At 40.9% G+C, this 26416-nt stretch overlaps 1 protein-coding gene across 1 annotated transcript; it reads left to right on the forward strand.

Moving 5' to 3' along the window:
* Window positions 1-231: 231 nt before the first annotated feature.
* Window positions 232-25191, forward strand: CAMSAP1 (calmodulin regulated spectrin associated protein 1). The gene is made up of 17 exons (XM_057380848.1): window positions 232-678; window positions 9267-9529; window positions 9736-9897; window positions 10517-10597; window positions 14840-14981; window positions 15952-16091; window positions 16186-16282; window positions 16642-16819; window positions 17406-17500; window positions 17845-17929; window positions 18275-20711; window positions 21368-21504; window positions 21595-21803; window positions 21887-21989; window positions 22329-22444; window positions 22696-22814; window positions 23023-25191. The coding sequence occupies exons 1-17, from the start codon at window positions 516-518 to the stop codon at window positions 23323-23325; spliced, it is 4830 nt and encodes a 1609-aa protein (XP_057236831.1). The 5' UTR covers window positions 232-515; the 3' UTR covers window positions 23326-25191.
* The last annotated feature ends 1225 nt before the right edge of the window (window positions 25192-26416 follow it).

Raw genomic sequence — 26416 nt, forward strand, 5'->3', positions numbered from 1 at the left:
CGCCACCTCCTCCTCCGCCCGGGTGGGGCGGGGATGCGGGGAGGGGGCGCCGCCGGCCCCCGGCGCTGCTCGGCCCGGCCATGGGCGTGCGGGCGCGGAGCCTCTGCTGTTTCTCGGGGGCGAGGCGGGGGAAGGAGCCGCAGGTGCTGCCCTGGCYGTGCCCCTGCCCCGGCGCGGCCCCGCGGGCGGGGAGGGGGCGGCGGTACCTGCCCGCATTGTTCGGGAGAGCCTCATCCTTCCTTTATCCCATCGGCAGGTGACGGGGCTGCGCCTTTCTCCGCTGCCTCGGCCGGGGGCTCGCCCAGCCGGGCCCTGCCCTTGACAAAAAGGGATGCTCGCCCCGGGCTCCGATGCCTTTTGATTTCCCAGTGTGTTTGGAATCTCTACATCATCCCTCCCGATGGAAATCCCGAAGGATGTCGGGCCTGTTGTGTGCAGCCTGGCCAGCCCCTCTCCTGTGTGGCTTTAGAATCGTCAGCTCGTGTAAAAGTCTCTGCCTTTTGTTTTTGTTTTAGATGGTGGATGTTGATGTTTGTGCGGGTGGAGATAGTACCAGAAGAAAAATGGATGCTCTGACAGATAGTGCAGTTGAGATTGTCCCTTTGGAGCTCTATGATTCAGCCAGAGCAAAAATAGCTGCTAATCTACAATGGATCTGTGCTAAAGCCTACGGAATAGGTAAGATCACCTCTATCAARAAGTCATTCTTGATTTTGTTCTTTCTTTTTCTGTCTCCCCTGCTRTTCCAGGAGTAATTAAATTTGGCTTTGTTTTAAATATCAATAATATGGCAGCCTATTCTCTTGTAATATTCAATCTTTGYTGGTACCTTAAACAGGAATAACGGGACTGTTTGAGATGCCCTGAATCAGCAAACCTAATGCTGAATGCTCCCAGATGGTGCTTGGGAAGAATTGCCTGCCTCAAAATGTTTAAATCCTTKCTTTAGCTAAGCAGACTTTGTTCCACGGGGCTTTATGTCACTGCTTGCAGGCCCCAAGTCCCTCCAGGCTTTAGGTGCTTCCTTGTCTGGTCATCTTGGCCAGTGGATGCTGGGATCTTGACACCCTTTGTATGCTCAGTTAGGGCTTCTTTTTTTTTCTGTCAGATTGTGATTTTACTTCCTAAATGATCTAAAAAATTTTTCATTTATGTTCAGTGTTTTTCTTCTATGGAATGTTGAATGAGCAGGTGTAATTTGGGTTCTGTGACATTAAAGAGCAGGTTGTAGGTGATAGAGGAGTTCTTCCTTCCCTCTCATTGTGATAAACTTTTAGTGTCAAACGTGGAAAAGCAAATATTCTTGGAGTATATTTGTACAATGTTTTCCTGGCATCTGTTGAAATTYGCTTTTTTGTTTTGAACTAGATCTGTCTCGATGTACAAGATACATCTTGAGTTTTAGTAGCTTCATTATGAAGAAATAGGATGCAATACTAGTGGGTTTGTTTAATCCAGAACAAAAGATAAAATAAAAACATGTATAGAGTCCTGTTTTGGAAAATGAGGTGGCCCTGTTAATCTAAGTCTAATTCCCAAACTCATAATATGCTTAATGGATTAGCACTGGCTTACTTGGTGACAAGGCTGAAGAAAAGTGGTCCATTCCTGCYATGAAATATTAATCCTTGCTGGAATATTTTTCTAAATTAGTTTTCTTTTAAATATTTCCCGCTCTGTCAGTGTCCCACTCAGCTTGSTGATTGTGGGGAAAAGAAAATCATGGCTTTACAGTGTTTAATGTATTTTGTTACAAGCAACAAGAGGCAAAAAACCTCCATGGATCAGATGGCATTTGAAAATGTGGGAATTTGGGGAGGGCATCAGTGGAACATTGATAACTTAAAAGAACAGAACAGGCACTTCCTCATGTAAATATTTCTCAGTTACTGGAATTGTTTGTAACATTTCCTGMAACTTTTTAGCGATCTGTGATAAAATGGCTATTCCAGACCTGGGGATGCACTGTTTATATTGTGACTTTGTTTCGAAGGGAGGCTGATCCTAAATGGGAAGGGACTGGCACGGATCCTACGCTGCAGAGAGAGCTCGGTGGCCTCGTGCTGCTGGGTGGTGTCTGCTCCAGCACTCAGGGTTGTGTCTGAGCCTCTTGGACCAGTTAATTGCTTAATGGCAAGTCTGTTTATGCTSCTAACAACACAGACTTAGGTTGTAAAAGTATTTGGCTTTCCGGTGACTAAAAGCTAAAAAGAAACAGCTTTTCCCATGGCAGAGCTGTGATGTCTGGCTGCAGCAGCCTCTGCCAGTTTTTCTGCTTGCATTTAGGTTCATTCAGATTACAAATAACACAAGTTAATGCCACAAACAATAGGAAAAAGTGTTTTTTCCCCCCAATGAGTAAGGATTGATGTCMGTGTGTGTCTTTGCAGGACTGTGGCCCATGGAAATGTAGTTTGATTTTTGAAATGGCTCCTGCAAGTCGCTGTCACATGTTAGCCATTACTGCTGGAATAGCATTGCACAATCCCTAGAAATTTATAAGCCTCTTTAATTCATAGGGAGATGGGTTTAAGAAGGGTTTCTATGTGATTATAATTTTTAATAATACTTGAATTTAACACATTACTTGTCATCCCTCAGAGGTGTGTTTTAGTTTTAAGWTATTGTCTGTTGTTCAGTGAGTCTTGGGCAGCTACAAAGCAATTGTGATTTTGTTATATGAAATCTCACCATGCACATTAAAGGTTTTGAGGACTTTTTATTATTTTAAACTTATTTCTGGTTAATTTGATATTTCTGTTCATAATATTAAAACACGTTCTGCAGTGAATCTTACCTGATAAGGCTTCCATAACTGCCTTCAAGTGAATGAGTAATGGTGTTTTTCTGAAACCTTAGATTTGGGTTTGATGTATGGATTGACATAACTTTATGCCTTAATCCTTCAAATTCTGCTGTGTATCCTGGATTTCATTTTCATCTGGCTAAGRCTGAGCTCATGGTAAAGAGTGGAAAGGGTCAAGAACAGGAATTTGATGCTGTGTTAGACTGTAACTGAAAGTCATTCATCGCTGCAGGTTTTACCTGCAAGTGTATTCTCTCTTTGCTGTTAAAASATATTTGAATTCTCCACTTCTAAGATGGTATTTAAATAGGAAAATTCTTCATCTGTTTTTCTTCCTCAAGGACAAATCACTGGGAGCATGCATGATAAGTAATTTGAAGTCCCAGTCTGGGCTTTGTTTTATTTGATGATGCAAGATGATGCAGTCCTCCTTTTTTTCCCTTCTGGCCATGAAAAGAACATTTTGGTAGCCAAACTGAGCAGCTACACAAACACTGCAAGACAACCCATTTTCTTGCACAGGAATTGGGCTGGATGATTTGTTCCTGGAAACCTGCAGCTCCTGGCTGTGGTGGATGCCTGGCTGGCACAGATGGGCTCCAGAGGGAGGTCCTACAACTGTTTGTCTGAATTCCAGAAAACACAGGGAAAGGATGTTGTGAAGGAAGGTGTTTCTCCATTCAGTGTCATCCATCTTCCCAAGTAAATCTGGGAGTACTGACATGGATCACTYTCAGTCTGAGCACATCTGGAAACCTTCTGTACTCTGGAAAGATTCTCAGTCCCTTTAGCTGAGAGAGTGGTTTGAGAAAATGGAGTGTAATTAGACCAGAATTATCTTTTTTTCATCCTCAAACTTTGATGAGAGCCAAACAGCCACTTCAGGGAATTCTGATTCCTAATGTTTAAGGGATTKAGGAACAAAGCTACCACTGAATGTGGGGAACTTCATTTCACAGAGGGTGAGCGTGGGAGGGTTAGGGAAGCTTGGCAAGCCCTCCATGGGGAGATCACTTTTCCACAGCCCTTGGAATGATCCAGATTGCCAARCAGGAATGAGGCCACGCAGAGCTGTGGGAAGTGGACCTGGCTCTTCAKCCCTGCTGGCCCCTTGGGCTCTGAGAAGCAGCACTTGGAAAGAACACACTCAGGATGGTTTTATTTGGTGCCACCTGGGAAAATAGACAATGACAACTAAAAATTCTGATTGCTCAGCAGATTTTAGTGTAGCATTMATTTATGTGTAGAAATTATGTTTTYCATCATCAYGGCTATAATACTAAAATTTAGATATTGAAGGATATGGAAGTCTCTCAAAATTGCAGCTTGCTGTGGGCAGTGGGTTCTTTCCAACCCTTTCCGTAGCAAATGTTGTTGCTTTTGTGRAACAGTGTGCAAAATTCAGATTTTTCAAAAGGGACCTGATGGGTTTTACTTATTTATCAGGGCTGGGAGCTTTACATAGTTTCCAGACTCAATGCTGACAGTAGCCTGAAACCTTTGGCAAGATGCAGGCAGGAAAGCCAAGCAATAATGGAATGCATTGGAGGAGAAATGCAAGTTTGTCTTTTTTTGGTCTTTGAGTACTTAAAACTTATTTCTTAAATAAGGTTTTACAGTACTGTAATAGCTTCCCACAGTTACCACTTGGTAGAGGCAGTGTGAGAATATTTCCAGGGCTAAACTGGCTAAATCCCTGGATTCCCTGTTTGTCTTTGTCAGCTTTCTTCTCAGGTTGCTAGCAAAAATACTTTTAAGTAAGCTGTTGTGTTTAGCAAATATTAACAGTTAAACATTTGTTTCTTTAATAACACCTGTTTCATAAACACTGAGTGTTATTGTGTGAAGTTTACAGGGGTGAAGGATTCCATAATTATTATTTTGTCTCCCCTGCTTTATCCAGGTTTGTGGCTTTGTGCTTGATCAAAAGATATGGTAATAAGTGCAGTCACTCTCCCAGCAGTTTKCAAAGCCTCTAGCTTGGGGTTTTCCTGCCTGTTGTATGTAAATTTTCATGTGTCCTATTACAGATCASTTACAGGGTTTAGAATTCAGTGCTGTAATGAGAACCACCGCAAAATATTTATATTCTGGTGGTCTCAGTGCTGAAAAGGTGCAGTTTGTGCTCGTGCTCTGCAGCTTGGAGGACATTCATCCAATGCTGAATAATTCTGGGAACAGATACTGATACTAACGAAATCCTACTCAGAATTTGAATAAGCTTCGTGCTGTTTACCAGGACAGCTTGGCTCCCTTTCCATGTGAAACCAGTTCTTCGTGCTTCTGGAGGTAAAATAACATCTGGGGTGTATCCACCCCGTCAGTTCAGGGGATAAGTCAAATTTGTTCAGATTGCTGTTTTTTCTTTATCAAGTCATCATCAGGTGGTTGTCTTTGAACAGGTTTTTGTAAGAGAGGTGATAAAGAAATGGTCCCTCCCCTGAAGCAAGGAGAGTCTGGCAATAATTGTCTCTCTGACAGTTGCTGCAAGTGCAGTTATTTTTGTAATCCTCTCAACGATTTTGTACTTGATGATTTATGCTCAGAACTGACAGTTTTTGAGAGATTAGAACTCATTGATAKGATGGAACAGACCAAAAGAATTGCTGAATGAAATATCATGGTGGTTTGTATTTGAGTCCTTCGTCTCTTACAAAAACAGGTGGTGGAGGCATCTCCCAGTAGGCTTAGCAGGGCAAGAACATTTGAGAATTTATGCTGCTGAAACTTGAAAAAAATATGATATTTCTTTGTTTTTGCAAGTAGGGGAAGCAGCAAAAATGAGCATAAGAGTAATGTGGTATAAATTTACATCAAACTCGTGTGTGGAAGAGATCCAGTCAACTCTGATACTGAGAGTAGGCTGGTAAATTCTTCAACAATTCTTAATAGAAAACTTTAGGCATACTGAATTAATGATGTTCACCTTCACAGAGCTATAGCTTAGATATTAATTTCTCAGTATTCAATTTTTCACGTTGATTTTTACCAAAATCCAAGCCATAAATGTGTAAAAACTCAAGTTTTAAYRAACAGAACTTTGCTAACCWCYAAGTTCAGTTATAGGTCATGGAAAGAAAGTGTTGGAAAAGATGCTGATAGAAACTGGGACTTGGAAAGCCTGGGACATTTTCTTCCAAAAGASCATTGGCACATTCTGTAGCAAGGCAAGCACAAAGCATGTGACACATCTGGAGTTTGTCTGATCCCTAAAAATTGGGCAGGAAAGCTGTACATGTTATCAGGACACACATCCATGGTGTGTGATGAAAATTACCATTGAGATTTCTGGAATGTGGGAATTTTCTTATTTTTAGAGGGAGTAGGAGAATGAGCAGCCCTGGGTGCTGCAGGTGTTTTCTGTGGCATTGTGCTACAGGTAAGAATAATTAGTGATGTGAAAGGTAAGATCAGTGTCTTCGGTTGCACTTTCAGATGCAGATTTCAAATATTGAAGACACCTTACAATTAAAGCTCTTTTTTTTGTCTGTTCCTGTCTGGGAAGGCTGTGTTACCCCATTTGAGACAACAGCATTGAGTGCAGGTCATCAACTCTGCTAGGAAGTTTCTCAACTCAGGATTATCCACTTATTTAGCATCCTTTTTGCATTACATATTTTCCAGCCATTTATTTCTCATTTCTTTGTGCTTGCCATTATATCCATCTTTGAATTGAATAGTAAAATTAGTATTGCCGCTCTTGAGCTTCGATGGTTTTTATATCTTAATTTTTTGTGGCTCTTTAGTCAGGATGTAAATCAGCTACTGAACTGTTCCTATGTGTGACAGACAGACAAATTTAGCTGGCAGAAGTGTTGTATGTACTAATGTAAAAAATAAACCTGGGCAAGTGTTTATAGTGAAATTAGTTGCAATTATGGGAGGATTAATGTTGATGAATAACTTCCTATGATAGTCTTCAAATTATTAATCCTGGTACTAAAAGTTGTTCCCACCCAGACCTACCCTTAATCCTGGTCAATCCAAATCCATTCAGTCCTTGAGCAGTTACATGGAGATCAGAAATGTGAAGTTAGAGGGTTCTTCAGTATAAAAGAAAAAGATTTCAGGTTTTCTTGACATTCAGATTAAAGATGAGACGCTTTTTTTTTTTTTGTTTGTTTTGCTTTGGGTTTCTTTCTGGTTTCTGTTTGCGTGTTTGTTTTGGGTTGTTTGTTTGGGTTTTTTTTTAAACATATTGATTTCTGTGATATGGAATCYCCTCACTAAGAACTAGATCCATTTAGTGCTAGAAAAGGCTTTTAAAAATCATTGAAATGGAGCTGGTTTAATTGGAAATTGATGTGGGAGRTCTGACTGCCCCTGTCATGTGGGAGGCTCTCCCATGTTAATAATGTGTATAAAGACCCCAATCCAAGAGATTGGATCCCTCCTGGACGTGTTAGTGTTGCAGAGAAACCTTTTTTCTTGCTGTGGTTATAGTCTGTAAAATAATCACCATCTCTCTACTTTGTGGAGGAGGGAAAATCCTGAGGAAAATCTGGAGTGTGTGGCCTGTGTGAGGACCTTTGGGCAGATGTCTTGGAGGAATTTCAGGGCTCTTTGTCCACCTATTTCAGTCCAATTCCACAAAATCACAATTCCCCAGCTCACAGGGCCTGGGGCTGGTGAGAGCAGGTGTTGATACTAAAGCCCTCATCCAAGTGCTTCACGTTTCAGACATTGAGAATTTGCATTTTTGTTGTTTTAAAAAAGCCCTTCAAACTTGGAGTGGTGCTAGTGCTCTGCCAGAGATGTGCAACTTCATGGATATTTTATGAGCTTGTATTCTTTCCTTTCACAAATAATTCTAGTACAAAGCAACATGTATTTGGTTATTAGAGGTGTAAAATGTTGAATTATATGAGCTGCTTTGCATTTTGGTTTTTGGGTCTTTCCTCAGTCTTTAGAAACGGAAGCTCGAGTTCTCTATCTAGAAATGGAAATGGCAATGGACATTAAATGGAATTAGCTTTCAACAGCCTTTGATTTTASGTCAGGTTGACTAATGTTAAGGAGATTAAAAATATCTGAATTTATTATGTATTTCTCTAAAAATGGACTCCCATGTTAACAAATGTTACTTAGATAGTGCCAGTGGGTTTTGTGTGTCTTCCAACCGTCTTCAGTAGAAAGTCACATTCAGTGTCACAGAAAGGAAAAATAATAATCTTCATTTTAAGAAACTTCAGAAAGCTTCCCATTTTGAAAAATAGGGACAGCACTGTCTAACAGTAGCTGCTGGAGCTGTTAGACAGTACTGGTTTGCTACATATTTTTATCTAAGTGAGATGTACTTCTGGCTCATGCAATAACACTCTGTCTCCATTCCTCTTCTTTATGATCATCAAGTGCTCTGCAGTATACAAATACTGTGTTATTTTGCAGTTCAATGATATGGGTAGGAGTTTCTTGGAATGGGAAAATTTAATTATTCTGGAAATGAGCTGAATGAATAGTAAATATACTGCTAAATTAATAATTCTTTTAAGTGTAGATGTATATATTTAAAATGAACTGCTGAAGTGACTTTGGGGAAAGATATTCAGAGTGACTGGATAATATTAGATAGAATTTTATGTTTGAAATTTAAGAAATGTCAGGYTTCTATTAAGACAATACACTTGAGGCTAGAAAATATTTTTCTTRGAATTGCAGGCTCTCATTATTCCTGCTAGGTTGTTATACAGATCAATAGCTTGCAGGCTGATTACCCAATATGAGAAGAAGTATTTATTTTGGGATATGGAGCAATGGATGGATTTGAGATGTCTTGGACATATTTAGAGTGATTGGAATATTAGTTGTTAGTGTTTTTATCTCCTGCCAGCTCTGAGATKTGCTGGGGAGTAGTAAAAATGTGTTTATGGCTGCTGGTGGGCAAGGGTGAGGTCTKCTTTGTTGCTAATTTTAACTTCTGAATTACTACACTCAGGGTCTAGATTCAGTTTGACAAAATCCTAACACAACTTGTGGAAATTGGGCCAAGGCAAAAGAAGTTCATTTTTAGACTTGGTTTAAAGTTGCTGCTTGATCCRAGTGGAGTGGTTTTGCTTCTTAGGCTTGAATTATTTAAAGACTGAAAGCTGCAATAATTTGATTCAATGCTCTTGACAGAAAAAATAAATAATGAGCTCACTGGTTGGCTTGTAAAATGTTCAAGGTTTTAGTCAGATATTTTGGTCTTTTTGTTCTGAATTGCCAAAATTCATCAAAAAGTTGATGGCTTAGATTTGAGACTGGCCAGCCTCTCTTGGTGACCGAGCCTKGGAGTTTCTGTGCACAGATGCTTTGGGATTTTGCTTTGAAGGTATGGATAAACCCTGCCCATCTGACACCCATTTTAACCTGTGATCYAAACAGCTGATAATTCCAAATAAAATGTGACAACCACTAATATTCACCTATCCCTTTTGCTGAAAAGTGGTGCCACTCATTCCCTTTCTCTCCGCCTTTTCAGACAACGTCCCGGAGGAGCTGAAGGACCCGTTCTACATCGATCAGTACGAGCAGGAGCACATCAAACCCCCTGTGATCAAACTTCTGCTCTCCAGTGAGCTCTACTGCCGGGTCTGCAGCCTCATCCTCAAGGGGGATCAGGTGGCTTCTCTGCAGGGCCACCAGTCCGTGATCCAGGCGCTGTCTCGGAAAGGGATTTACGTCATGGAGAGTGATGATACACCTGTGTCTGAATCTGATCTGGGCTCTGCACCAATCAAAATGGTTAGCTTAATTAAATCCATCTAATCATCTTCTTTTTATTTAACTTAACTTCTATTTATATTCCTATTTAAAATAGGAAATGGAGTGGAGAGCTCCTAATTTCTAGGTCGCTAACCTTAGCAATGTTTAGTTTTAAATACAGTTAGAACGTRCCATTTTTTTAAAAGGGATTTCATTCTCCAGTGCTGTCTGTTTTCTTCTTTCAGAGTTCTCATATGGCAATGATTGATGCTCTTATGATGGCCTACACRGTAGAAATGATCAGCATTGAAAAGGTGGTTGCCAGTGTCAAGCGTTTTTCTACATTCAGTGCCTCAAAAGAACTRCCCTATGATTTGGAGGATGCCATGGTTTTCTGGATTAACAAGGTAAAATTTACTTTGGCAAAAACACATCTGTCTTTTCTTGTCACTTTTCAGATTTTTAAAAATGTTCCGATGAGTGCCTTCCTTTCTTACTTCTGCATTTCTATCATCTTTTTGCACTTTTACAACTTGTTTTTCTTAGGGATGAATAAAGCTGGTCAATTTTAAAAGAAGGAATGTAATTAGAAACTAAGTTAGAAAAACTGTAAAAAATKGGATTCTTTATTTTCAGACAAGTTGCTATGAGGTGATTTTTGGTTGGGGAGGGTTTTTAGGTGAAGCACTGTTTCATGTTAAATAACAGGATGGACTTAACTTTGACCAGCTTCACTATTTTGCAGAATCATTTAACTTTTCCAAGGGCAGCAGTTAAGTTACTGTAATTCTTCAGAGTGACAAGGGTCACATTCCAAAGAGAATGTCCTTGCAAACCCAGGATTCCCTMGCAGTGATTACAGCTACTGCTAATGGAGTTGCTCTAGAAAACTGCTGTGCCATGTTTTTCTATGAACTTTCTATGTTTGTAGAATGAATCGACCATWAAGTAACAGGAGGAARAAGAACACTTGTGGAAACATATTCAGATGTATTTTAATTCRTTTTCCRTGCTATGCCCTTTTAGGTGAACCTTAAAATGAGAGAAATAACAGAGAAAGAGATTAAATTAAAACAACAACTAATGGAAAGTCCAGGGCATCAAAAGGTAAAACAAATTTTCCTTTGGTTATGATATGGTGTGTGGATGATTAATGGATTTAAATATCAGTATTTTCTTTGTCAGAGAAATGTGAGGGCTCCAGTCATCAAAACTGAGATTTYCTGCATGCAGTTTGTTTTGTCTCTGTCATCAGTGCCCTTCCTTGCCTTTGAAGCCCACTGGTATCTTCTGACTTTCCTTTAAGTTTCAGTAGGATGAAAACAACTTATTTCAACCTAAAATAACCTGTATCAACTGAACKTGGGTAAATATGACTCCGCTTTCACAGCACAAAATATATGTGATATATTTTGAAAGCTCTTGGGGCATATTCTTTTTGCATGGGTTATTTGTCCAATGTGTATTTAGGRACTTATTCAGGTTCTGTCCAGTAAAGGATACTCTTGGCATTCAAATGTTATATGTGTGTGTTTGTAGTTTTTTCCAGCTTTTTCCCTTGAAATTATATCACAATGCACTAATATTGCAAAATATAGCACACTTTCATTTCTGGAGAATGTCAAATAGGTCTTTCTCAAACACAATATCTATCTGAGCTCCCAATTTATGATTTCATGAAACCTTAAGATAATTTATAAATAACATATTCTTTCCTCAAATTGGCATTGCTGGGCAAAGGGCTGCAAGTGTGACATATGAACGAGGCACAGTTGTTTAATTTTCATGTTAGTGGCTGAGGTTTTTTATGTGCCTTTTATCAAAAATAATATCCTTCAGCCAAAAAGAACTGTTTAATTTACAAGCTGATGTGCGGTCTAAAGGATCTCTTGAACTGTTTGGCCCTATTGGCTTTTGGGTCTCATTTTAGTATCTTTAAATCTAAATTTCTAGGCCACAASCCCTCTGAAATATGAAAGTGTTTCTTGCTGAAGTGCATTTAAGTATTACTGCTTTTAACTTGCATTGCTGATGTTCCTTTCCTATTCCTACGTTCCTCTCCTTGCTTCCTGAGCAGTCTCCTTCCAAATGGTATTGGAAATTAGTACCTGTAAGTGAACTACTTTTACACCAGTTGTCATCCACAAAATCATGGCTTTTTAAACTTCCTCCGAGTGTTTGCTTCCATTACAATGCTTTTTWGCTGCTCTTTGAAAAACACCTGTGTAAGCTTTTGGGTCATCAGGCTTTGTTTCCATGACACGCTTTTTTTGCATACTGTACAGCATACAGCATAATCACTTTGCAGCATCTCAAAATTGCTTCCACTCTTCAGGGGTGGGGGAAATGGAGTAGTAGAATAAAAAACCCCTAGAAAATTAGCAGTTGCAATGGTTGCATTTGCTGGGTTTTGTTGTAAGTAGGAACTGATCACAGCGCTGAGGTGAGAGAAAAGCTGGTCGGCTTAAACGGCTGCCTAATCTTCGAATCCATAGTTAAGATACTCAGATGTTTGTGCTTAAATAATGCTCTTACACTGCTCCTGCACCTGCTCTGGTGCAGATTTGTGAATGTCAGAGCCRGAGCACTGCTGTTCAGTGAGGTGGGGTAGGAGATTTGCCAGACCAGTTTGGATCCGGTGGGACAGTTGCTGGGATTGTGTGCTGAGCTAAGGARCCTGGAGCTGGTGCAGTGGGAGGGAAAACAGTTTGCATATTGGAACAAAATACTGATTTTCCTTTATGCTGAAGTGTGAAATGAAAATACCAATTCCAATATATATATTTTAAAAACAAACCCAAATTGCACTTCTACTATAGAATCATGCTTTCTTTTGTCCGAGTTTTCTGGGTTTATTTTCTTTGTTCCTTTGCTTTCCTGAGCTTGGATACCCTYTCTCCTGCACTTGCAGGAGCTGATGTTACTCCTTTTCTCTCTGGGAAGATGAGCTGTTGTCTCAGTTGTTAATTCCAAAGGGCAGAGCACTTTTTTGGAAAAGGCAGGTGTGATCAGGCAGTCTCCCCATGACCTCTCTGCCTTCCTACAGAGAGCTCAGACCCACTGCAGCCTCCTAATCCTTTGTTTGTTTGAACCAAATCTGTGAGCTGGAGTAAAAACTTTAAAATTAAAAGAAGGAGTAAACAAAAGTTGTCTCACTGTTAGTCCACTGAGATTTTGATGGTCGCTGACAGATTTTGCAGTCTCCAAAGTAGTTGTGAGATTCTGTCGATTCTGTGCTTGTTTTTTGTTTTGTGATTTTTGTTTGGTTGGGGTTTTTTTTAAATGCAGAGTTCTCTCTATTTTAGTAGCACCATTTCTGCATTTTAATGCATACAAATGTCATTCATTGTATGCATGGSCAGGAGGGTTACAATCCACAACATTCAGTTTAGAATATAAGGAAGAATTCAGAATTTTCAGTGTAAAAGACTGAATGGTCAAGAGAATAATAGTTGAGAAAAAAATAAGGAATTAAGTCCATAAAAACCCTCTTTGAYAGATTTGTGGGGTTTTTCACCAAAGCTAAAAGAAACAAGGAATTCTTACAGATTTTAGTTCTTGGTATTGACTGTCATTGATTTAAATTCCATTTAAGCCTATTGGAAAAGAAATATTCATATCTGCTTTAGCTACGGGAGGAATTAAAGCTTAAAAAAGAATTTCTGAAGGTTCTTTTTTTAATATATTTGCTTTAAATGGATAAATACTGACCCTTTTAAGCTAACCAGTTCACCTTGGTGTGCACACTTCTTTGACCAGACTTAGCGACCACATTGCCAGTGCATAATGGATGTTGCTGATGCCTTTGATTTGTTTCTTGTTTGAATAATCACCATCCTATATCTCACTGTTTCTCTTTGTGTAAGCCTGATCTGATGCATGCCATATCGCACTGCATGCTGGAACCAGTGGAATATGCTCGTGTGGTACAGTATGATTCCCATTCCATTACATCTTTGTGGAGTGCTCCAGGCTGGGGAAAAACCCAATTTGCACCTRGTAAAAGGACAGGAAAAACAGCATTAGGATACAGAGATAGCTTTGAGTTCTTTGGGAAATTTAGCATAGCGTGTGCAAAATAAAGAAATGAAACCGGTTCTCACTGCTCCAAGTGATCTGCATTCCTCTGAACAGATTTTTTCACAGCCTGTGCCATTCTAGATTGACACTTAGGAGCGTGTGTGTGTGTGTGTGTGTGTAGAGCTTTCCCAGGCTGGCTTGGGAACTGCAGGATGCCATTGGTAAAACCCAGCTTTCCTCTGATGATTCAATCTGTGACTGGTGTGTCTGCTCAGCAGACGAGAGATTCTGTTAAATCCCAGTGATATCAATGCCCTGAAGTGTCCGAGGGATGTTTTACCAGCACTGCCAGGTGTTTTTGCCAAGCCCTGCAGTGCGTTTTGCTTTTGCTTTCCCAGCTGCTTTGCTGCTCAGTTTAGACACAGCCTCCCAGTGCGGTAGTGTGTGGATGCTGAGGAAATAGCAACCCTGGATCTTGCAAAACTTGCAAGAAGTAATGCCAAGATTTGTTCTTCAGCTGACTGGCTTTGSCAGCTCCAAATTCCCTGAGGGCTGCGGGGTGGTTTGCACCAGAGCTTGATTTTGATCTGTAGTAAATCAAGGAGAGTTTTGCTGGGGATGTCAAGGCCTCCTTGCTCCTCTCTGACTGTTTTGCAAAAGGCCATGTTTTTTATTTTTGCACAACACCTTTATTGCACACTGGCTGGCCAGACATGCCATGTTCTGGTTCTCTCTGAGACAACTTTGCTGTCTGTGGACACGACAGCAAATCTGTGGATGTGGGTAATGTATGAGAGATCACCAGCTCATCAGAATTATTTTGCTGTGTTTYGGTTTTGTTTTTCCCAAGCTTTCAGTGTTTTCATGTAGTTACCCATGTCTCTTTCTTTGGATCTGCTGCATTGCTGCATCTGTGTGGAAGGATTTTGAGTTAAATTGGTTATAATAAGTTAAAACGTGTGAATGAAGCGAGGAATCCAGCAGCACGGATTGCTCCTGGGCATGAGGAGATRAATGGGAAATGAGCAACCTGCTCTTGTGGAAGGTTCCCTGCCTGTGSCAGGGGGTTGGATTAAATGATCTTTAAGGTCCCTTCCAACCCCAAGCATTCTAGGATGAAAAGGGAAACACCATTTCCTTCAGAATTGGCTTCCATGGGGAGAAAAACACCACCTTGTCAGTTGGGTTTGACTTGGAGCAGAATGCCAGAAAGGATCCACCGAAAAGAGTTTTCAGTGCTTAACACAGATTCCTTTGCCTTTTTTTTTTCTTTTTTTTGGGGTATTTTTGCCCCTTGAGCATCATGTGAACCCTTTTTCTCTCTCTCAGGTGCGTTACAGAAGAGACCACCTGTCCAGCAGGCAGTTACCCTATTTCCCTGTGCTGGAAGATCTGATGAAGGATGGTAGCGATGGTGCTGCTCTTCTAGCTGTGATTCACTATTATTGTCCAGAGCAAATGAAACTGGATGGTATGTAATAAAGGTTTGGAGGGAGAAAAGGAATAAAAGATTTCAGGCTTTGAAAGCTGAACTAAAAATATGTTAAAAATTAAAAATGAAGCACACCTAATAGATACTGGATTGTGGCAAGCTGGAGGCAGGTCACGTATGGAATCTACATTTAACAAATAATCTCTCTTTGCTCTTGTTTTTTTTACTTACTGTATTTAGAAGACTGCTCTCTGTATTTTACGAGCTACAAAAGAACCCTTTCTTTTCCAGATTTAGGTGATGTGGCTTTCTTTGCTCAAATAACTGAGCTTGGTTTCAATACCATAAAAAAGGAGTACATGTCCACCAGYGTTGGCTGATAATTCTGCCATTTTTCTGTAGGAATAAAATTAAATTAATTAAAACTTGGCATTTTAAAATCCAGATTTTGAAATAGTTTCTCTCAGTCTACAGAAATTGTCATTCTTGAGCATTGCAAAASATAAGTTTTCTTCCCAGAAAATGCTTTTTGTAATAAATCAACATCCTTGTTGCATTAACTTCTGCAAATCAGCATTTTRTATTGGTTTTTAAATTCTCAGATATGTTGTACCTTGCAGAGCTCCTGAATGTTTTCAGAAGGAAGCAGCACTGTCAATCCTAGGAGTAACCCTTTATTATATGCAAATCAAGATGTCTGGTTTTAATTGCTTTTGTATTTTGTCATCGTGTGTGTTCTCTGTAGCCTGTTTACCTTTGCTGTGGCTGTGACAGACAGAATCCCCTGTGGATTCAGAAACAGATGCAGAATTGATTCTATTCTGTGGATTTCTTCCTCCTTTTCCTGTCCCTGTGGTACTGAGAGCTAGAGAAATGTCACTGGTAGCCAGTAAATATCCAGTGCTGGTGTGGAGTCTGTGGAGTTCCTGTAGTGTTTTTGTGAGGTGGGGGTGGAAGGACAATCCCTTGGGACAGTGCCATCACTGACTCYTCCCTGTCCCCTCCCCAGATATCTGTTTGAAGGAGGTGACATCAATTGCAGACAGCCTCTATAACATTCAGCTTTTGAGAGAATTCTCAAATGAATACCTAAACAAATGCTTTTACCTCACCTTGGAGGACATGTTGTACGCTCCTTTGGTTTTAAAGGTAAGAAATTTAACAAAGGATGTATTCTTCAATAAAATAAATCCCGAGTGTTTCGTTAACATGAGGAGTAATTTATCTTTTTATTCTGTTTCAGCCTAATGTCATGGTGTTCATTGCAGAACTCTTTTGGTGGTTTGAGAATGTCAAACCAGACTTTGTACARCCAAGAGATATCCAGGAAATAAAAGATGGTAAGTTTGTAACCATGGATAACTGGCAGCATGTTTTTTTTTAATGCTTACATTGCAGTGAAACTGTTGCCCAATGTCTTTCCTTGGAAGCTTTGTTTCTACCCAAAGTGGGCATCTTTGAAAGCAGTAAAAGAAGAAGGAAAATTAGTCCTAGGTCCACTTGAGTTCCAATTTTTTGAATGGGTAATTTTTGAGCAGGTAATTTCCCCCTAAACCTAAATGAATTATTAATTTGTAACTGTCATTAAGCTCACCAGTAAACACATATTTTAAATWAAGAGCTAAAATTTCTATTCAACCCTGTGCAAATGAAAGCTCTCTTTCCCTGGCCGGTGTTAACGCTGTCCTTTTGTGCCCAGTCAAGGCAGTGATGCAGCAGAAGAGCAGCCGTCCCCCTGTCCCCATCTCCAACGCCACCAAACGCAGTTTCTTGGCCACTCCTGCCAGCCCCAGCCCAGCAGAGCTGCAGCCCCCAGCCCAGGCAGCCCCTGAAGCCTGTAGTAGGTACTACCTGCACCCTGAGGAGCCTGACTACCTGTAAGTCTGTCTGCCTGTTGGTCCACCTTCAGTTTGTGCCTCTGTTTGGATAATCTGGGAATTTGTGYTGGAAACTGAGTGATTTTGGAGCATTTTCCAGCATGTAAAGGGGCTCCAAGGGAGCTTGAAGCAATCTGGTTTTATCAGAAGTGTCCCTGCCCATGGCTGGGACTGGAACTGGGGTGGTCTTTAAGATCCCTTCCAATCCAAACCATTCTGGGATTCAGTAAAAACAAACTTAAACATGATCTGATGTGCAGGAAGGTTAATGACGAGGGGTTTCAGCTGACATAAATTGCATGGTGACCAATAAGTTATTTCAGCCTTTACTTTGTTTCTAATTTACTATTTTTATGAGCAACATCTAAAATCTACCATGTTTAGAAATGTAGTTTAATTGCAGGTAATTGGTTTACTTTTGTATTGTTACATGTGAAAAACTTTTCTTTAAGGAACTTCTTAAAAATTAATCATATGTTTTAAAGAGGGTGAGGGTAACTTACCAGTGTAACTTCATTATTTGATATTTTTTCTCCTCATAAAAAACAATTCTTTGTACTAATGAATTTCTGCTTTTCTGAATTAGTGGCAAAGGAGGAAGCCCTGCCTTCAGCCCTTCCCACCCACTGCTCCCTTTGAGACAAAAGCAGCAAAAATCTTTACAAGGAGAAGAAAGCCCTGGTAAGTGTGCCTTGAATTTGCCTTTCAACAGGCAATGACTATCAATGCCAATAAAATAATGAATTAAAATACAAGTACATTTCTAGAAATGATTTTAAATTGTATTAAACTGCAGTTACACAAATGGGTGAGCATGTTGAATTCGAGTAAATCTGAAAGATCTTTTAAGAAACTTAGTGGATTTYAATTTTTGTGTCTGTCTGGTGGCARCTGCAGCAAATCTGTTTTCTGCTGCCATCTGTTGGGGAAGGAGTTGGTTCTGTTTCTATATTTGCTATTAAATGAGGTAAAAGTGCTGGTTTAAAGACCATTCCTAAACTGTTATCAATTGAAAACCATTCCAGGCCAGCGGCACCGTTCGAATTCTCTGACCCGTGTTGATGGGCAGCCTCGAGGGGCAGTTCTGGCATGGCCAGAGAGGAAACCCAGGTAAGGGAGACATTTAGGAATTACAGCATTGCTTGAGGAAATGTTACTGTGGCAATTGGATTGTGGTGATGTAGCATCACTGCTCTAGAACTGGACTGACAGTCACTTAATTTTGTTTGGCTGATTGATTTTAGATTTGCAGTTGAAAATGCATCAGATGCAATTTTCAGGAAGTGCTGTTGAAATTGGAAATATCTGAAGTTGCTGTTTGGTATCACGGTCACTTGTGATATGGGATGCATTTTTAAAATAAGACAACAATTTAAGCTGTCTGTATCATGGTTTTTATATGAACAAATTGTAGCTTGTGCTTGAGTGTCAGCAGACTCTTTTTATCTTTCCTAGGCCTCTGTCTCAGCCAACACCATTTGCTCTTCATCACTCTGCCAGTACTGATGTGGACCCTGGCTCTGGTGACAGCATTAGCCTGGCCAGATCCATCAGCAAGGACAGTCTTGCTTCCAACATYGTCAATGTAACCCCCAAAAATCAGCCCCACCCTCCATCAGTGAAAGCTAACGGGAAGAGCTTGCTGAACAACGTRGAAATGGAGGATGAAGATGAAGAGCTGATTGCAATCATCAGATCTGAAGAAAGGCCACACCGTGGTGACCCTGAGGTGCAGAATGCAGCAGCCAGGGTGCCCAGCATCGTGGCCACAGCGTGGTCTCCTAAAACAAGCAGCGACCCTTCGGACAGCAAACCYGAGAGTTTTTACCTGGAGCCTTTAATGCCTGCGGTCCTGAAACCAGCCAAGGAAAAACAGGTCATCAATAAAGAGGATGAGTGTGGGGAGGGGAAACAGAGGAGTTTTGTAACAAAGAGATTAAATGAAGGACACTTGTCTTTGATGCGCAAGAARGCAACGAGCAGTCATGGTGAGCATGACCTCAATAGGACTTTTACTCCAATTTCTAGTTCTGATTTCACTCCAGTTGCAGATCCCAGTACTGCAGATCCAGTGAGCCTGGGGGAAGCAGGTTTAGAAGCTTCCAGACCTTTGGCTAGTAGCAGTTTAGATCCTTCCTCTCAGGAGSTATCCACTGGAGGATTCTTTCTTCATGCTGCTAAACCCGATGAGGAGGTAACGAGTAAAGGCAATGTGAGCTATGGGAAAGGTCTCAATTTGCAYGTTCAGGACACAACGTGGACCATGGTGAGACAGGACTCAGAGCCAGATCTCTTGGACATGGAAGATGCCGAGCAGGATCTGGTGGTCATGGATGACCATCCTATAGTCACCAAGTACATTGGTGAGGAAGAATCTGCCAAACTGCAGGAGGATATGAAGGTGAAAGAACACGAGGACAAGGATGATGCCAGCGGTCGCTCCAGCCCCTGCCTGAGCACCATTTCCCAGGTGAGCAGCGTGTCCATGGCCAGCGGCAGCGTTCGCATGACCAGCTTTGCMGAGAGGAAACTGCAGAGGCTCAACAGCTACGAGACCAAGTCCAGCACRAGCAGTTCCCAAAAGACCACCCCAGATGGGTCAGAAAGCTGCCCAGCACCACTGACCACGTGGAAACAGAAGCGAGAGCAGAGCCCCAGCAGGCAGAACAAAGACAATGTTAATCTTTTGGCTTCTGAGCTGGTGCAGCTCCACATGCAGCTGGAAGAGAAACGCAGGGCGATAGAGGCTCAGAAGAAGAAGATGGAAGCCTTATCAGCAAGGCAGAGACTAAAATTGGGCAAGGCWGCTTTCCTTCATGTTGTTAAAAAAGGGAAATCTCCTGATGGTCCACAACCTCTTAAGCCAGAACATTTTGCAAAAGAATATGCTCGGCACAATGGGGAAGACTTAGATGAAGTTTCTTTGGGTTCCAAATCTGAGGAGTTTCTGGTGAAAGAGGAGGAGAGAGAAGAAATGCTCAATGATTCTCAAGAAGTAGCAAAAGTAAAAATGCAGGAAAGCCTGGCTTTTGCTGAGCCACTTAAACCAAAAGACTCTGCTGCTATACACGATTTGGAAAAAAGTAAAATAATTTCTGTTGCCCTCCTAGAAGACAACGTGACTGATGTGGATATAAATGAATGTGATCTTTCTATTGAAAAGCTGAACGAAACCATCAGCACCCTTCAGCAGGCCATCTTAAAGATTTCCCAGCAACAGGAGCTGCTCATGAAATCTCCCACAGTGCCATCCCCAGGAACCAGAAGCAACTCTCAGGACCAAAAGGTAAAACCTTCAATTCATTTTGTTGAGCCCCTGTCTCCAACTGGAATGAACAGTCTGAGGAAACCACCGCGCTTTGGCCAAGGAAGGACTCCCCGACCTGGAAGACCGTCAGAGCTGAAAGTCCCAAAGGACAGGCAGCAAAATTCAGCACGTGTTAAAACCCCAACACCCAGCCTAGAAAACCTTCCCCATCTGAGACCTTTCCCACCCAATAGCTTGGCAAAGACACCCACGGAAATGGGATTGGAAAGCAGTCCTGATCATGGAAGTGGTTCCCAGGAGAAGTGTTTCTTTGATACCTATAGACTTCACGATGAGAGCAATCAAAGGGCTCTTGTTCTCTCCACCTCCAAAGATGCAAATATTCTGTCTGAAATGAGCAAAGAGGTGAATAACAGCTTCAAGGAAACAGGGTTGAATTCTTCTGATGGCTCAGGAAAAGAAAATGTCCCAGTGGATGAGCCCCTGAGAAGCAAGGCTAATCTCATTGAAGTAGATTTGTCTGACTTAAAAGCTCCAGATGAAGGAGAACTTGAAAACCAGGATAGCTCCACGGATATGATTAGTGAAGGTGATCAGAAGTCTGGTGTGGGGTTTTTCTTCAAGGTAAATGTGTTACATTTCTCTTTTTGGTTCCTGTTACACGCTCACCCAGCAGTAGAACTGGTGTTGTCCAGTCTCCTGATGGAGCACAGCACTCACTGGTTGCAATATTTGGATATAAAAAAGCTGCATTGGAAAACAATTACTTTTGGAAAAAGAATATTTGTGCTTAGCAATGATTATTGTCAATACCTCAAATGTGCTGACATGATGATACTTTCTCTTTTAATTTCTCTTTCAAGAAGGTCAGATCAGGCTGTCTCAATCTCAGTGGATTTAACCTGTGGGGTTTTTGTAGTGTGATTAATTTTGACTGATTACAGTTGCACTGGAATTATTTGTGGTGCCCATCATGGCCCGCATGATAGTTGCATTATACTTTTCAGATCTTAAAGATTTTTTGATGATTAAAGGCATCTAAAAACAAATCAGAATAAGATGAGCCCCTYACAGACTTAAGGGAACACTAGAACTGTCTCTTAATTTTTTTCCTGAGCAACAAAAAGTTTCAATTAACACTTATTGATTTTAAAAAGTAACGATTTCCAAAAGTAATAGTTTTTCTTCAAACTTTCCTGTAATTCTCAGCAATCTTGTGATGTCCAGCTTGATAGATTGTCTACTTTTATTTAAAACCTCCATGCCTTTGGATGTTTCAGGATGAGCAGAAGGCAGAGGATGAGCTGGCCAAAAAACGTGCGGCGTTCCTTCTGAAACAGCAGCGCAAGGCCGAGGAGGCTCGGCTGAGGAAGCAGCAGCTCGAGGCTGAGGTGGAACAAAAAAGGGATGAAGCTCGGTAATGAGGCACAGAAAAGAATTTCTTTTTATCTCTAAGATGAGGAAATGGTTCCAGGCTGAATGCACTGTTGTTGTGTTTGCTTGTCAGACGCAAAGCTGAGGAGGACCGGATACGGAAAGAGGAGGAGAAGGCTCGGCGAGAGCTCATCAAGCAGGAATATCTAAGGAAAAAACAGCAGCAAATTTTGGAAGAGCAAGGACTTGGGAAGCCCAAATCCAAGCCCAAAAAACCCAGGCCMAAGTCGGTCCATCGAGAGGAATCTTACAGTGATTCAGGGACGAAGTGTTCTTCCACACGTAAGGATCAGGATTTGTTTGTTCTGCTGCTCTGCTGATCTCTGTAACCAAACGTGTCTGACATTTTCTCTCCTCTCTCATAGCTGATAATCTGAGCAGTGCTCAGTCTGGTTCCAGTCTGTCTTTGGCCTCAGCAGCAACAACTGAGCCTGAAAGTGTTCATTCTGGTGGCACTCCCTCGCAGAGGTACAGCGAGGCTTCCCTGGGGTTTTCTGGGCCTGGGGGATGAAATGGTGTTGGCCTTCRGTGCTGTTTGCTTCACCTCACTGGYACAGTGAGAATTGCAGAGTTCCTCTGCTTTATGTGCCTGCCAACTGCAGTGTTCTRTACAAACTTGCAATTTTGTTTTGTTTGCTCCCAGAGGAGTCAGAGTTTTGCTTTGATTTCTAGCAAGGAGAATCTGACTGTTCTGGAGAGGATAAGGAAGAATAATCTGTTCCATTCAGGGCCAGCAGCATTTATCTAAGGTTACAGGGCCAAAAAACGAAATCCTGGCATGTAATTTTTTATTTATTTCCCTCTCAGAGTTGAATCAATGGAATCCTTACCCATCCTGAGCAGGAATCCCAGCAGAAACACAGAGAGAGACTGGGAGAATGCTTCCACRGCATCTTCTATTGCATCAGTGGCAGAATACACAGGTGCCTGCTTTGTTTTAGTTTAGTTTGGTTTGGTYCAGTTTGTTTTATTCATTTACTACAAATACCAGGTCAGAAATTTGTATTTGATGTTATTTTTGAGAAGTTGTCAGGTGTATTTTGTTCTGTTTAATATTGTTAAAAGTAAGTAATTCTAGAAAAATATGAGGATTTTTCCTTTTTTCCACTTTGAATGAAAATCTTAATGGTTATAAATGTACGGTAAATAATTTTTACTTATTAATCTTCCTTAGGTCCAAAATTATTTAAGGAACCCAGCAGCAAATCCAACAARCCTATTATTCACAATGCTATATCTCACTGCTGTCTTGCTGGAAAAGTGAATGAACCACATAAGAACTCAATATTAGAGGTAAACATTCAAATTATTGATTCAATAATGGGTCTATAATGCTAATTTCATAATCCCTGATGTGATGGGTGTTCCTAAAATGTACCTATATTTAGGATTTTTTGCTTCCCATGTAGAAAACACACTCCTGTATTTAGAATTTTATTTGTAGAGGATTGAAAATCATGGTTGCTGGAACAATCCCTGTCCCTGTTTGGTTTTACTGCAGGAACTGGAGAAATGTGATGCCAACCACTACATCATCTTATTCCGCGACGCCGGCTGCCAGTTCCGAGCACTTTACTGCTACTACCCCGACACGGAGGAGATCTACAAGCTGACTGGAACAGGGCCAAAGAGCATCACCAAGAAAATGATTGATAAACTCTATAAGTACAGCTCGGACAGAAAACAATTTAACGTGATCCCAGCCAAAACCATGTCTGTGAGCGTGGACGCCCTCACCATCCACAACCATTTGTGGCAGGCCAAGCGACCCGCGGTGCCAAAGAAGAGCCAGACTCGGAAATGACACCCAGCTCCTGGGTTAGAAGGTCAGCTCGCTGGGATTGCATTGAAAGAAGACATGTTTACCATTTTCCTCCAGTTTGGTATGAAACGTGCAGAACCATTGACATTTTTTAAGAAGCTTCGGAACAGATAACCGTGGATGCAAGTTCTTGAGGGTGAAGGAACGTTGCCAGTGTTTTTTTTTATGAATGATCAATCTGCTGTTACACCCAATGCTAACTACTGTGGCTTTTGGCTGACGAGGGACTGTGCATGTAGCAAGATCTTGAACAAGTGGATTTCCTTTTACTTGAAGCTTTTCTTCGGTACAAATTKGGAATAATTTAATTCTCTTTCCCCCTCCACCTCATTCCCTCATTTTTCCCTTCATTCTTAAAAGTTGGCAAGCTCTGAACTCGGGTAGAAGGATTGAACAGATCTTGGGTGAAGTGCTTTGGGTTTGGTTTGGTTTTTTAAACAGTCTTTAGGGAAWTCTTCCTTTCAGACCTTTTTGAGGAACTGTTGAATACATCCAGTTGTTGTACTGTATCTACTGCCAACGTAAGTCCAGCTCTCAGATTTCTGAAAAAAGCCCCAACTTGTGCTGCTCAGAACAGAGTTTACTTGCAGGATCTGTGTAGGATAAGCATTGCAAGGATTGCAAAAGCCAGTCTTTTTCTAAAAAAAAAAAAAAATATTGTTCACAAATGTAAAGATCTCTGGAAAATACAATCATGAAGAGGCATAACAGGTGCTACTAGCTGGAATGTGCCTGACTGAAACTTAAGGCAAGCTGAATGGAGCCCATGATTACTGATTTCAGTTTCAGGTAGTGTCCTAAAGATTTGTTTGCTTTAATAAAGGTGGATGCTGGTAGGTATAGAACATTTCCACTCTGAGCACGCTACTCCTGTACGATGGTGCACTTAATGATCACAGATTTTAATGTTTTTATTACATCATGAAATGTAATTCTACTTTCTTTGTCCTGTCTTTATTCTGAATGAGCAGCATGCTCTACAATGAAGAGTGTGTTATGTTTTTTATTTTGGGTGATATATTAATATATATTGAYTTGTTTTTCTCATTTGAAAGCAATTTTTAAACAGAGACATTTGCATTTGTTTCAAAAGCCCAAATAAGTCGAATGGCTTGGATTTCTTTTCATGTTGAAATATTAAATCTTGAGTTATGACCTTAAAAGTCTTTGTGTTTCAGCAGATTAAATTTTTGTCTGTGGTAACAGGGTATATCTGCAGTTCCTTTTTTTTTTTTTTTTAACCACTCCCATGTCTCATTCTTGGCCCCAACTGGTTCCTGAGTAGGTTTCTGTAGCTGGTCCCTGATTTAATCTGCTAACRAGGCTTTGACACTCCTACCTGCAGCTCCTGTAGGTTCTGACTTGGGTTTGCACATGTTTACTTTTCTTTGAAGTGTTACTTGAATTTGTGTCTCTCGAGTGCAGAAGGCCCTGCCCATCCTCGAGAGGAGCTGAGCTCTAAACTCGGGTGTAATTATTGACCTTGGAGATGATGGAAGGTACAGAGAAATTGTACATAGGGGGATTAGGGGATGGAATAAAGTGCTGGCTAGCTAGAGCAAAGTGAAGGTCTTCCAGTGCAGTCTCTCCATGTTTTTTTCCCCTTCCAGGACTCCCTGATTAGGCTGCTGCAACTTTGTAAATTATGTTAGATAGTTTGCTGCTTGTAAATAATTAAAGGCTTTATGGTTTCTAAAGTGCTAAGTATTAAACACCGTCATGAGTGTAACTTTTGTTACCATGCTTTTCATGCTTGTGCTTTATTTCTCACTGTTTGATATTATAAACCATATTTATTTTATGAAACACTGAAATTTAATAAAAATCATTAACTGATTTCCTTTTTTATTTCATGTGTACTTTTGTTGGTGTGACACTTCATCCCCTCCAAGAACTAATACACTTTAAAGATGTGCTTTTCTGTTTAGCAAAGCTTCACCTGCAGGAAACTGCAATAACTTTGTGAAAAGTTCTTAATTTCTCCTGACCCTGATTGCACTGGGCAAGAAAAAAGTTCTCAGAAAATTGGGAAKTAGCTTCTGGATTTATTTCATCAGTCTCCAGGCTCTTGATTCTGTCTGCTGGGGCTCCTTTGATCTGTGTGGTCACTCAGTGACAGAATTTTGGTGATTTTGGGCTAAATTTATGGAATTCTGAACACAGAGCTTTTCTGACTGTGCTTTTAGTGTTCTCATGTTTAACCCTTCACTGCCAAGGACTGAAAATCATGATGTGTAGCACTAATAAGTTGATCTGGATATAAAATAATATCAGGTGACCCTGATAGCTGTGCTGGTGTCTCTTCTAAAAATCACTGCTCAGAAAATGAGATTTTGTTCTTCCAGAGCACAGTGTGAATCCCCTGAAATCAGGGAAATGTGTGGGAATTACCTGTCCCCTCAATCCCAGGGGCTGCCTGCAGGTAAATGAATTCATGTGGCAGCCTTAAGCTGCTGGTTTGGGTTGGTTTTCCCCAGGATTAAAAAAAAAACATTAAAAACATTTCCAGCTCCTAGAGGTGCTGGTTGTGTTTCCTGGGAGGAGGAGCAGAAAGTGGGAGCTCTGTCTGTGACCTCTCTGAGTTTCTTACTAACAAATACAAAAATGTACATCTTTAAAGTGCTTTTAAGTGCAATTTCTTTCTCCCCAGCTCTGTACATCASTCTGTGTGTTCCATGTGCTGTTTGCATCTGTACTTGGTGTGTTTTTGTCTCATTTTCATCCTGCTCTCAGGTGGGGGGAGAGCTCAAGCAAAAATAATCCGAGTTTTGGAAATGTTAACTGGCTTTGAAAGCCTTCACCTACACTGGGCTGCTGAAGGGCTGAGTGTGCAAATAAAACTGATTTTTGTCCTCACTGCACTGGGGAGTTGAGTGTAGAAATCTGAAATTTCTCTTCCTACAACCAGAGCTTTGGGGCTGTAGTTTGAAGTAACAGGAGTGAGTTCTCAGGACTTGAATTTTCCGTTCTTTTTGTTTTTTCCTCCGTAAATCCCCAGAACTGATCACTGGAGCAGCATCACAATACCCCAAACCCCCTCACTTTGTATTTTATTTAATTTCTTTTAAAATAT

The sequence above is a fragment of the Malurus melanocephalus genome, unplaced genomic scaffold (genome assembly GCF_030028575.1).
Source record: "Malurus melanocephalus ecotype Western Australia unplaced genomic scaffold, MMel_1.1 scaffold_474, whole genome shotgun sequence".
Classification (NCBI taxonomy): Eukaryota; Metazoa; Chordata; class Aves; order Passeriformes; family Maluridae; genus Malurus; species Malurus melanocephalus.